Source organism: Polypterus senegalus, chromosome 18, assembly GCF_016835505.1.
Source record: "Polypterus senegalus isolate Bchr_013 chromosome 18, ASM1683550v1, whole genome shotgun sequence".
Classification (NCBI taxonomy): Eukaryota; Metazoa; Chordata; class Cladistia; order Polypteriformes; family Polypteridae; genus Polypterus; species Polypterus senegalus.
The window spans coordinates 28,234,607-28,247,821 of NC_053171.1; the positions used below are offsets into that span (position 1 = coordinate 28,234,607).

Sequence of the window (13,215 nt, forward strand, 5' to 3'; positions counted from 1 at the left end):
TTGGTGCCCACCAAACATTGCCATTCTCTCACAAAACTGGCAAAACAATTCCCTCAGTCTCAGTCCAAATTCTTAGCGGGAAAGGAACTATAACAAGAGCACGAGTCATCTAATCCCAGTGCCAGCTCCATCGGGCTGCATGCCAGCTCCCCTTCTCTTGCTTTTCTACTCACCCAGCGGCTGCCATCGTGGCCCTCTGAGATGCCTGGTGTACTGCACTGAAGCGTTCTAAAAGTGAACTGAAAGGATGTGGCTCCTGAGAGTGTCAATCTCAACCCAACAGGAAGTTAACAAAAAAAAAAAAACAGGAAATCTGCATGACTTAAGAAAAAGAGTGTGAATGAAAGATGGGCAGGAAGAATTCTGTGGTACCGGCAGTTTTCTGGACCAATCAGGTGCCCACAGTGTGTCTAACTGAAATGTAGCCCACAAGACCAAACTGAATTTCCCAAGGCAGGGTAATAATAACACTTACGCTGATCTCGACCTCTACCTTCAAGTGTGTGTGAAGTACGCTACCAGCGTGCCAACACAAAGTACACAGAGGAGTTCACTGCCAAGGCTGGGGGTGCAGAATGGCAGCCCCTAAAGCAATGCCAGCCTAGCAGGTTACATCCATCCATTCCATTCCACTCTCCCTTTCCCAATCTCCATCTAACACTAAAGAGTTGTGTACCATGCCCATATCACACAATGCCACCCCTTCAGGCTTGGACTATGCACAGATAGTCGCTGGCACTACTTAAAGCTCCATTTCTCTCCGGGTCTCAAGTATGTCTCTCAAAACCAAACCCCAGCTGCCAGCTCAGACCTGGGTATACCAATAAGTATTGGCACCTTATTTGAGACAGTCACACCAAAGAAACAGGCAAAGCAAATCAGTGAGGCAGGCTTTACTTGAACTGAACTGAATTTAAGCTTCACTGGCAGGCAATGCACTGTAGATGGTAAGAATTTTTTCAAGTGACAACTTATAGAGAGACAATCTGAAGTCGAAAAATTATTAGTAAAAATAAGAGAGCCTATAAATAATAAAACATAAAAAGATTGGCTTCCTCTTTCACTTCTCCAAGGCTATGAAATGTTGCAAACAGACTGGGGTGAGGGTGGCAGAGAGAACAGGGGGCAGGAGGCGTTGGGCTTAACAATCAAAATGGTCTCAACAACAGATCGGTTGGCCATGCCCACCCTCCAACAGCTACAAACAGCAGCACTCTTTAATGGGCGCTGGTATGGACAGTCATGATGTGGTTCATGGGAGAAGACATGGCAGAAGACGCAGAGTTTCTGTTTCATCCTGAATGACCAACTCAAACTGTTTTACCTTCAAAGGCATGCAGGCAGGAGCTATCAGGCTTCAGCGGGCAACTAGAGGAGAACACATGGGCATATCTGATCGATTACCCAGTGCAGTACACAATCATTCAGCATGGAGTCAAACCCACGCTCTGCTCCTGCTGGTTAGCTGCGGGCATCAGAAATGACATCCTCTCCCCAATTTTTAATCTGCAGCTGCCCACGAAGAATATGGGGCCCAGCACAGGCAAGGACCCCAAAGTGGCATTCCAAGTCACTTCACCTCTTGCGTGCCTCCGTCAATTCTACATGTTATAGTTTAACATGTATTTACAGTCACGTCACCCTCTTCTCCTCCCTTTATATCCCCTCTCAGCACAGTTATCACGTCCCACATCAGAGTTCAGTCACAAAATGCCAATGGGCCCCCAAATCACCCCCTAGTGATCCCGAGTGTCACCTCCCTGTGGGTTCCCTACAAAGCCCAAGTGTCCAGCTTGAACCTCCCATCTCGGCCCCTCAGTTTGTCACTTTCCGTGTTAGCTTAGGGCTACAGCCACGCTACCTATGTGTTCATTTCAAAATGCAGACATTAGCCTTTGTTTTGGCCACTACCCCAGCTTTTAGAGCCCCCAAACAATGGACACTTTTGACAACACTCTCCAGAGCTGAACACTTCTGAAAATGTGGCCTCAGTGCTGCAAGTGTGGATGGGTAAAAATGGAGATTTTGGAAAACACAAACTTTAAAACTTTAACGCACACTGATTGGTTCAAGTTTACTACATGGCCCTTCTCTGATTGGATCCTGCTCATTACAATGTCTCATTCCCTGATTGGTCAACCTTCATGAAAGAAAACTATATTCCAACATGGTGGACACAAAGGATTTGCTTTCCATGGCACTTGATTTGCTGCTTACTTGAGCGCATCCACTGTAAATAGTGTTTTGTACACTTTGAATGCTGTATTGCAAAAGGCAAATGATTAACCAGTCGCTACTGTTTTATGATAAATCCCATAGCCACCAGTATCAGCATCCTTTCAAGGATTCTTCTGCCAATGCATTCATAACCAGGGCAGGTGAATGTTCGCCAGGCTAATACAGTGGAGCACTTTAAAAAACTGCTAAAAACACATTACTTTAACATGACTTTCTCAAGACTTCATTTTAATTTAATCCTGATGCTCTGCATATTTAATTCAATATCATTATTAATATTCATGGTGGCTCCAAAAGCCGTACTAACCTCTACTTTTTCTTCTGTTCTTTTTCCGGTTTTCTGGGGTGGCGACCTGCGGCACCACCACCTGATCAAAGCACCATGATGTCCTACATTGATGGATTAAAGGCCAGAAGTCCATGTGACCGTCATCATCAAGTCCTTCCATGAGAACCCTGAATACAATGAGGACTGATCATTTATGTTAGGTAGAATACCTAGAGGGGGCTGGGTGGTCTCATGGCCTTTGAACCCCTGCAGATTTTAATTTTTTCTCCAGTCGTCTGGATTTATTTTTTTTTTTTTCTGTCCTCCCTGGCCATCAGACCTTACTTTTATTCAATGTTAATTAGTGTTCTCTGATTTTAATTCTTACTTTGTCTTTTTTCTCTTTCTTCATCATGTAAAGCACTTTGAGTTACATTATTTGTATGAAATGTGCTATAGAAATACATTTTGTTGTTGCGTCATTTGCATTTTCAGTCATTTTAGTAAATTGTGTGGACGGAGATCATTTTTCATTTCAAAAAACGAATTGAAACTTCATACTATGGGTTTTAGAAGTCAGAATTCGGTGGTCACATTTGTGTCGCAATATGACGCATTTGTTAGCATTGCTATATTGAAAACACGTTTTTCGACAATGCCATTAACAATTGCTGTAACAATTCCTTGCCAGTGTTAGGCAGGACGCCTGGGAGTGTGCGACGTGTTATTTTGTTAGCAGTTGGTATAAAAGGTCTGAGATACGCATTTCCTGATTTGTCCATTTCAACTTAAAAGTCTCTAGCGTGACTTTTTTTTTTTGTGCATCATTTTGATCCCAGGTTGTGAAATCTTTCCTGTCTTTTTGAGTGTCACACACGCTGTTGGGAATATCTCAAAGAATGGAAAAAAAAACAAAAACACAGGGAAGGCATTGAATGTGACACTACCATTAACTCAGTTTCCACTTTCTCTAGAATGGAGGAGAATATTCCAGAAGATCTCTGACCTCTGATCTCTGGTTCTGATGTCACTAGCTCTGCCTTTTCCATCTTATCCCTTATAAAATCAGCCCCCAAATCCTGTCTGTAAAACCAGCTTACACTTTGGCACTCAAAGACATCACTGGGCTAGTGGTGACAGTGAATGACACGCTACCGCCTGGCTGTATGTTGTGACTGTCACTCTCAGCAATGATGAGAAATGACAGCGACATCCAGGAAAAGATCAAGTGCAAAATATGCATTCCAAATAAATGTTGTGTCGTCACTGCCTGAAAAAAGGAGGTGAAAATAACTACGGTTAAGCAAGATGCTAAAGAAAAGCCACAGGAGATGTAATATTCAGTTCTCAGTACACCTGAAACAGAAGACGTGCCCAACAACACTGACACCACTCCAGCAAAACAACGGCCAAGGCTGCACCGCACCTTACGTCTCACTGTATGTCTGACCGAAACACTAAAGGAAGTTAACGATACCGTCTAATTGGAAAAGCCCAACATACCATACCTGAATATAACCGCAGCGTTTTAACAAGTTATATATATACTGTACATATACAGTATATATGTATATTGTGGACTTGGCCCGGACACAGACAGACGGACATGTTGTAATCACCACCACACGTTTTATTTACACTATTTACAATTATTTCAATGGTCACACAGACCCAGTCACGTGCACAAAAAACCCCCCAAAATACTCAGTCCTGGCCACAATGCCTCTCTTCGGGCCGCCTCCACACCTCCTCTGTGCTTCGTCCTGCCTCCTCCCGACTCCAGCTCTGAATGAAGGGAGACGGCCCCTTTTATAAAGTCCCCAGATGAGCACCAGGTGTTCCCGGTATTCCTCCCGGCAGCTCCCAAAGTCTTCCCCCCAGCACTTCCTGGTGTGGCGGAAGTGCTGGGGCAACAGGTCCCCAAGGCACTGGGGCGCCTCCTGCCGGTGACCACGGGCCCCTACAGGGTGGGGCTTCCACGCCCTGTACCCGTGGTCCCCAAAGCAACCAGGAAGGCAGCCCCCACGTGGTCCCAGATGGGCACACGCCCACTTCCGGTCTTCCAAGGCTGGGTCATCGCCCCTGGCATCCACGACAATATATATATATATATATATACAGTGATCCCTCGCTATATCGCGCTTCAACTTTCGCAGCTTCACTCCATTGCGGATTTTAAATGTAAACATATCTAAATATATATCACGGATTTTTCGCTGGTTCGCGGATTTAATGGGTCTTTTAATTTAAAGTACATGCTTCCTCAGTTTGTTTGCCCAGTTGATTTCATACAAGGGACGCTATTGGCGGCTGGCTTAGAAGCTATCCAATCAGAGCACATATTACGTATTAACTAAATCTCCTCAATGCTATAAGATATGCTTCCCGCGCTGTGCTTGTTTGCTTCTTTCTATCTTTCTCGCTCTCTCTGCCTGATGGAGGGAGTGTGAGCAGAGGGGCTGTTTGCACAGAGGACACGGACGCTCCTCTACAAAATGCCGCTTTATCGCGGCGCTTCTGTATACTTAAAAGTACAAAGCACGTATTGATTTTTTGATTGTTTGCTTTTATCTCACTCTCTCTCTCTGACATTCTCTGCTCCTGACGGCGCTCCTCTGAAGAGAAGATATGTTTGCATTCTTTTAATTGTGAGAAAGAACTGCCATCTCTGTCTTGTCACGGAGCACAGTTTAAACGTTTGACTAAAGGGTGTTATTTCATGTCTAGAGGGCTCTAATAATGTTAACAGTGTGGGAGAGTTTATAAGGGCTTAAAATATATAAAAATAACCATACAAACGTATGGTTTCTACTTCGCGGATTTTCATCTATCGCAGGGGGGTCTGGAACGCAACCCCGATCGAGGAGGATTACTGTATATATATATATATATAATATATATATATAAAACGTGTTAAATTGCATAAACATACTGTTTGTCTGAAACAAGGTGAAATCTAAGTAGTCAATGTAGACAATTTAGGTTTGTAGTGCACCATCTTATGGAGTATATTTTGTAATACATGTGGCAATAAAATGCATTGCATCTGTCTTTCCAACACATGGTGCATCACAAACATTTGTACTAATAAAATGCAAAAATAAAAGTTTGTGATGAACCATCAGCTAGAATGCCTATGTTACTGTTATATTCCATTTGGTATTGGATTCGTAAAAGCAATGTTAATATTTGTCATGCGCCATCTGTTGGAATAACAAAATGCGGTGTATACGTCTCTGTTATATGATATTTGGTATTGGATTCGTAAAAGCAACATTAGTGTTTGAAATACACCATCTGCTGGAATTACAAATGTAATGCATATATATCTATGTATTATGGGATTTGATATTGGATTAGTAAAAGATGTGTTAACATTTATGATGCACCATCTGTTGGAATGACAAATTCAATGAATATATTTTGTATATAGAATTTAGTATTGGATTCGTTAAACCAATGTTAATATTTGTGATGCACCATGTGCTGGAAGGACAAATGCAATTCATTTTATTACTACAAATGTTTTTGATGTGCCATCTGTTGGAATGAAGAGGTATAACAACCAGACAGACACACAGATACACACTCAACAATCCTTTTATTAAGGTGTATATGCAGTATATATATATGTTGCTACACATGCACATCTGAGGTTTGCCTTCCAGGCTCATCTCAGATTAGTGCTACTGCTCCAGGACATGAGGGGACACGATTGCTGATGGTAACATCTCACTTTTCTCTTACATGGAGGGAAACTGACTCTGCCCCTAAAGTCCCTTTGCTATAAAAATGAGACGCTCCCGGCTCTGGACAGAGCAGATCAATGACTGGAGCTCCTACCTGAACTTGCCGCACCCAAGAGAAGCCTGAAAATTCCTCCTGTTGATTTCTTTAGTCAACCTGCTTTTCGTTTGGCCTTATTTGATGTGCCACGGAGTGCCCGTTTCAGTTCAATAACTTTGTAAATATTAAAATGGGTGACCCAGTCGGTGCCCCAACACATCCTCTGTGACCACCAGTATATTCCCATGTTTGACAACAACATATGCACAGGATATACAGACCACAATGCTTCTCTAAACACTACTTTGAGTTATGCCATGTGGTGATGCAAAAGCCAAAATGACAGCAAGAAATATAAATGGACTAATAATCTTGAGGTACTGAGCTCTTGGCCTGATAACAGCAATCTTACCTTTCAATTTTCTCTCCATATCAAGTCTTTTATTCAGCTCCTTCTGCTCTTTCCTTATCTTTCCATAATTATTTTATGTGAGTAGAAATGGGACACTGCACCCCTGAACATTTAAAGTGTACGGACTGGAGGAAATTAGGAGCGGGTGTTTTACAAACAAACCCAGTGGCCAGAGCTTTTCACTTCACACTTTTCAGCAAGTTGTCCCCAGCCATTTGAGAATCATACCTGACCCCGCAGGCCTGGTGACATCCAGGTTCTCATGTTCATTTTGATGACCCCAGAGTGTTCCTGTGTCACCTCTCTGCTTGGCCTCTTATCCCCAGTGTCCACCAGAGCATGGTGACTTATGATCCTTTGAGGGGGGTCTATTCCAAACATGACAGACCCACATGAGTCACATGACACTGAAAAGTCAGTTCTCAAGCCAGCCATACCACGGGAACACAGTAAGAAACCAGGGCAAACCCAGTAACAGTGGTCAGGGTATACATCTGCCAGGGAAGAAGCTCTCTTGTACCTCCTCTTATGATGCGGACGATCCTGACGTCACTGACAGCCACCGATGGAGGCCACCTGGAAAATAACCTCTTGGGTCCACAGTGGGGTCTGCATGTTGTCATGCTGTCTGCACAACGGGTTTTATCTTATCAATGGAAGGGTCATGTTGGAATAAAGCAGGACACCAACATCCTTTAGCTAAATCAGGAGAACAGAGGTCATTCTCTGGATCAGAACTTGTAAACCAGTTGCCCTCTAGCCAAGAAAACTGCAGCCATTTTAGTTCAGAATATACAAACGGGAAAAGCTGAAACTGCAGCCGCAAAGAGTTTACACAATCAACAGCCAGGCCATCAGCTCCCCAGTCGCCCACGTCATAGACTCTCTCTTCGGCTCTATTTAAAACCCTGACCTTTAGTACGGATCAGATGAGAAATTTAAAGCTGACATTTCTCTGGCGCATCTTCTACTCCGCAGAGCGGGGCATGAGCTTCCCGTGAAGGCCTCAGGACTAACATGCCAGCCAAAATGGACTGAGGGCCTTGAGGGAAATCTGCGAAAAGAAACCTGTGGGCAGAGGGGCACAAGCCTCAATGGAATAAATATGGCACTATATCGAGAAATGGTATGTATGTAGATCTGGTTGGACACCTTATCACATCTCCTTGTTCCTTGTATCACCAGGTGAGTGAGGCATGACTTGCTGTGCTCTGGCTCCATTCTCAAAGTCTTTTAAAGAGAAAGAATAAAGGCCTCAACGTGGCTGTTGAATAAAGATGCCATGGCTGCCACCTACAGACTTCCCTAAGTAATAGCAGGAGATGAAGTGATGCACATCTGTGTTTACAGGTTTAAAAGGTCATTATTATCACGTGTGAAATCTTTACTCGCATGTCGCCACTCTCCACACTCTTACCTCAAAATCTCAGGTAATCTTGAAGCCATGCAGTGGCACACTGGTTACTGTTGCTGCCTCAGAGAGGCCCAAGTTCCAAACTCCCACCCAGTCACTGTCTATGAATGTTCTCCCTGTGTCTGTGTGGGTTCCTCTCAGGGGCTTTCTCCTTCATCCCAAACTAAGTTAACTGTCAATCCAAAATGGACTCTATGTAGGTGTTTGCAAGAGTGGGTCCTGTAACATTAGGACTGGTTCTTGCCAACACATGGTCTGGGCCTCCATGACACGTGGGCCTGAGGATGTTATGTGGTTGGGGACTTTCAAAACTTGATGTTATTTTGTCTGTGGTGGGCTGGCACCCAGCCCGGGGTTTGTTTCCTGCCTTGCGCCCTGTGTTGGCTGGGATTGGCTCCAGCAGACCCCCGTGACCCTGTAGTTAGGATATAGCGGGTTGGATAATGGATGGATGGATGTTATTTTGAAGAAATCAGAGCTTTGTGGGGCTGAATGGCCTGTTCTAATCCAAACTGTCCTACTGTCCTAATGTTATGTGATCTTTGCTGCTGAGGGGCATTAAAAGATGCGAGGCTTTCTGAGGTGGCGGCACAGGATAACTGAGGGGCTTCCTATGTGATGGCTAACTCCTTCCAGATTAAGGCACCGGATTAGCGGGGATTTAACGCCCTTGCAAAGTCTAACAGGAGAAAGTTAAAACGCAAGCATCTGGCATGCTGGAAGAGATGGAGCTGCGGAAGAGGAGCCTCGGCTGAACAAGGTTATTAAAAACAGAATAGCATAGTGGGAAAACAACACAATGGACGTCACCAGGCATAAAAGGCACCTGTGCCGCCAAAGCCTGGGTGGTGATAATCAAGGTAGATTTGTGGACTGCCAGGCAGCGTTATTAACACTTCACACCCCGTTGGCGCTTTACTTGAAGGTCCCCTCTAAGGCTCAGGCCCCCCACCCTCCCCTCCTTATCGTTTTTGCAATCCTCTGATCATTAAGAGGTTCCCAGGCACGTTGACTCTAATGGTCTTTTCCAGCTTTAATAACATTCTTATGTGCTTATCTAAACAGAAATGCCCCCAATCAGTCGTGACAGCTGTCCGAAAAGAGCACCCTCAGGCGCTGCACTGCACGGCGGACCTGGCAGACCAACAAGTGCCTTCAGAGAAACTGGGTTAAGGGATCAGGGCGGCACTTTCACACAAGGATTTCTGACAAATTCTGCTGGGGTTAAGCTGCTACTGCTGCTACTGCTTATCCTGATGACGGCCAGCAATCACGGGCCACGTGCACCTCCGGCCGTGTCTGCCATCCACTCACTTCCAGAGAGGGAAAGTCTGCAAAGTCAGTCCTGGTTAGGGTTAGGGCTGCAACTTGATTGCTTAATTCGAAAACCAATCCTTGCCAATAACGGACATTCTTTAATTTCATGGCTTGTCAGTGTTTTCCTTCTGCCATGTTATTATCGTATTCTTATATCATAGATTATTTTTTTTCCTTTCCAATGTTGCCCTCCAACAGGCTGAAGTAGACGAGCGATTCTCAGTTTTTCACTTTTTTCTCTTCGGTTTCCTTCCAAATTTTTGATCAAACTGGACAGGTCATGATGAAGCCACACAAGTGTAAATGGAGACGAGTCAGATGGAGAACTGCTGGTTCCTTTGTCATCTGCATCTCTTTGCTATTAAGGAGCAGTTTAAGACCAAAATAAGCAAGTAAGGGCGAGGAATCCTACCACTCAAAATCTTGAAAATGAAGCATAAGCATTAAGTGCTTCAATAGCAAGAATTGACTTCTCATGAAGATACTGGGTTGGAACAAAAACCTGCAGCCACTCTTACTTTAACTTTCAGTTCCTTCATGCTGGCCAATAGACACTCCGCTCATAATTTTGGAAAAAGTAAGCAGATGACAACCCCACCACAGTACGGTATTGAAACAAGCTCTTTGAGCTTGTATGGTGGTGCTGAAATCCACAATCTTCATATGCCGCCGTGTACGCAGAAGAAGTCCCTACAACGCCTTTAGGGAGGAGGCGGAAATTTGTTTTTTCCGTTGGTCTACATTTGCTTGAAATCCATAGGGATTCAAAATCCAGTTACAGTACGAAATCCCACATAGACTGAGGAAACGTCCAATTTAAACGTGGAGACAGAATCCTCTTACTTGGTAATTCCCCACAGGGATCAAACATTTTGCAATTTTACAATTGATACCGGGACGCCACTTCTTTTTTGTCATTCCCACAGGGAGGCAGAATTCCTTGTAATTTACACAAGAATGTACTGCTCAGTCATTCTCCAAACCCCAGCTTACTCTTATTTGCTCATGGATGGAGCACTTCTTTATGAAATCCAGAGGAACACATAATCCTGTTGTTTCGAAAAACCCACAGTGGTGATGAATTCCTTAACGTTTTTTTTCATAAATACAGAATCCAATTTCTTTGTAATTCCACCAGAGATGAAAACCTCAAGACTTGCCATCATTTTTACTGCTCTCACAGTAAAGCTAAATTTCCGATGATTTATCCAGGACTGAAGCCTTCGTTTTTTTGCACAACTACCATATTTCCTTCTAGTTTGTAAGCTGAAATTGACAGAATATAAACTGTGTTATGCTTGGGTGGCAAGATGGCACAGCATTTAGCAATGTGGCCTCAGAGATCTCATATTTGGAGCTCAAATCCTGTCCTTCTGTTGCTGTCTATGTGCAGTCTGCCTGGTCTCTGGTTTTCCTTCCTCATCCCGAAGACATTCAAGTTCAATTGAACGACAGTTCAGAATTTGTGTAATAGAGAGGGCTGCCTGGTGATAAGCTGGCATCCGACCCAGAGTTGCTTCTTGTCTTGTGCCCAATACAATACAATACAATTTATTTTTGTATAGCCCAAAATCACACAAGAAGTGCCGCAATGGGCTTTAACAGACCCTGCCTCTTGACAGACCCCCAGCCTTGACTCTCTAAGAAGACAAGGAAAAACTCCCAAAAAAAAAACCTAGCAGGGAAAAAATGGAAGAAACCTTGGGAAAGGCGGTTCAAAGAGAGACCCCCTTGCAGGTAGGTTGGGTGTGCAGTGGGTGTCAAAAAGAAGGGAGTCAATACAATACAATACACAGAACAGAACAATGGCTCTAGGTTTAGGTTAGAGTTCAGTTCCCGAACTGAATGGATGTGAGTGAATGGAACGTGGACTCCATTTGTGCTATTCTACAAGAATGCACACTTCTTTATTATCATATCAGGAATGCAGCGTCCAGAAAGTTTTTTTTTAATCCCACTGAATTCCATGCAATTGTTACTGGTATACAGAAGGTCTTGTTCTTCACATAGGGTGGTACAATTAGTTGTGAAACAGAGAGCAGCACAATTTGATATTTTAAAAATATCACAGTGGTGCAGTCTTCCTTGCTAACTGAGTATACCCATCACTTGACTTTCATTCTGTTTAACCTGGTCTGTGTCATGGAGGCAACATGTCCACTTGGACAGGCCAAGTCACCTCTGATCTCACCAGCTTCCTCCAGCACCTCCTGAGGAGATCCTGAAGGCTCCAGAGCTAGTAGAGAGATATAATCACTTTGACGTATCTTGGGTCTGCCTCAGGTCTTCCCAGTGGCATGCATACCGGCTAATGAGCCCAAAGCACCTCATCTCTGGGACCCTCCTATATAGCCAAGCTCCTCTCTTCGTCATGAAGAGTGAGCCCAGCAACCCTGCCCAGGAGCCCTGTTTGGACTATTGGTACTCACAGCCTTACTGTTTTCGGTCTGTTTCAGAGCCTGTGACCACAGGTGAAAATGGGGGGTGCAGACCGAGCAGTAAATCAAATGGACATAATGGCCGTTTCACCACCATGGACTGGTGTAATGTCAGCACAAGCCCTCTACTGATTAGTTGATGAATCTGAGGATCACCTCTCCCTTCACTTGTTTAACAAATCCTACACATAGAGATTTCAGGATATTATAATAACTAGTACAGATTGAGAAGATCCAATAATGGATGACGGGGTGGATGAATGCATTATGACTTCATGAGGACTTTCTTCAGGAATACTACAGCACACGATATCACAAGATCCTCACAATTCCCTTAGGCATGCGTTATTTCCTAATGGATTCCAGTGATGGAGAACACCTAAGGGCCAGGAAATGCAGACTTCCAAGCCAAGATGAGACAAGCGACATGTTAATTCTAAATGACTGCAGGTTGCTGCAGGCATGCATCATTCCAAGAGCTTCCAAATTCCCACAGCAATTCAAACTTAAATATGCCATAAAAAATGCAAAGCTCAGAGAAAGACAAAAGCCCCCAGGAGACATCGTCCATGCAGTTTATACCATCCATCAGGCCATTCCCAGCAATCATGGTGGCCTAAAGCCAAGCTTTTCACTGAAATCCCCTCCAGGAGGCTCAGTCCCCCTACTGTGTGCCTGTCCAGATCTCTTAATAAACTGAACACTGACTGCTGCCGGCCTTGTCTTGTCTCTGTTTAAATTCCATGCCTGCTGGGATTCACTCCCAACTCCTTACTTCTATTCCCCTTGTTTTTTCTTTACTTACGTTAAGGCCATGTCACATGACATGAATTTTCCAGCAATTTTCTGTTGCAGACAGAATCTTACATAATCTTAGCGAGTTGGGGTCTATCATAGTGGTCTCCAGTGCCTCAGTCCAACCAGTCTGCAACTCAGCCCAACATCTTGATGTTGTCTTGAGCCATAACTGCAGGTTGTATGTGTGTGACAGAGCTGAGAACCAATGAGCAATGCATACAAAGCAGCAACGCGAAAAAAGGAACGAGGGTGTTCTGGACCCGACAAACAGAGGAGAGGCTCATCGGCCTGATGTCTTTTGTTTTTACGTTCCCTGACAAAATGGACAAAAGCAAAAAAATGGGTGACAAAACAGTAGCTGTACAACACTGGCATTGTCATGCAGCACGTCATTGGCTGTCAGACGAAAGGCCGAGCTTGTGAAACTTTGCAAATGCGAAACCGCGCTTGGAAAATCGTCACCGAGACGTTTGATTTGTCATACCCTGCGAATTCTAGTTGTGTACTCTGATATCCTCAGGCGACGAGATCTGTATCTGGCAAT

The 13,215-nt window shown here is 44.1% G+C and overlaps 1 protein-coding gene across 6 annotated transcripts in view; it reads right to left on the reverse strand.

Moving 5' to 3' along the window:
• Positions 1-13,215, reverse strand: part of LOC120518819 (ena/VASP-like protein) — a 146,373-nt gene that overhangs the window by 63,016 nt on the left and 70,142 nt on the right. Inside the window, exon 1 of one of the 6 annotated variants that reach the window (XM_039741806.1) lies at positions 174-222. The exons of the other annotated variants lie outside the window; for them this stretch is intronic. Coding sequence (XP_039597740.1) covers positions 174-187 — 14 coding nt within the window. The 5' untranslated portion in view covers positions 188-222. Of the gene's footprint in view, positions 1-173; positions 223-13,215 lie in introns of those variants that run through there. 6 annotated transcript variants of the gene reach the window in all.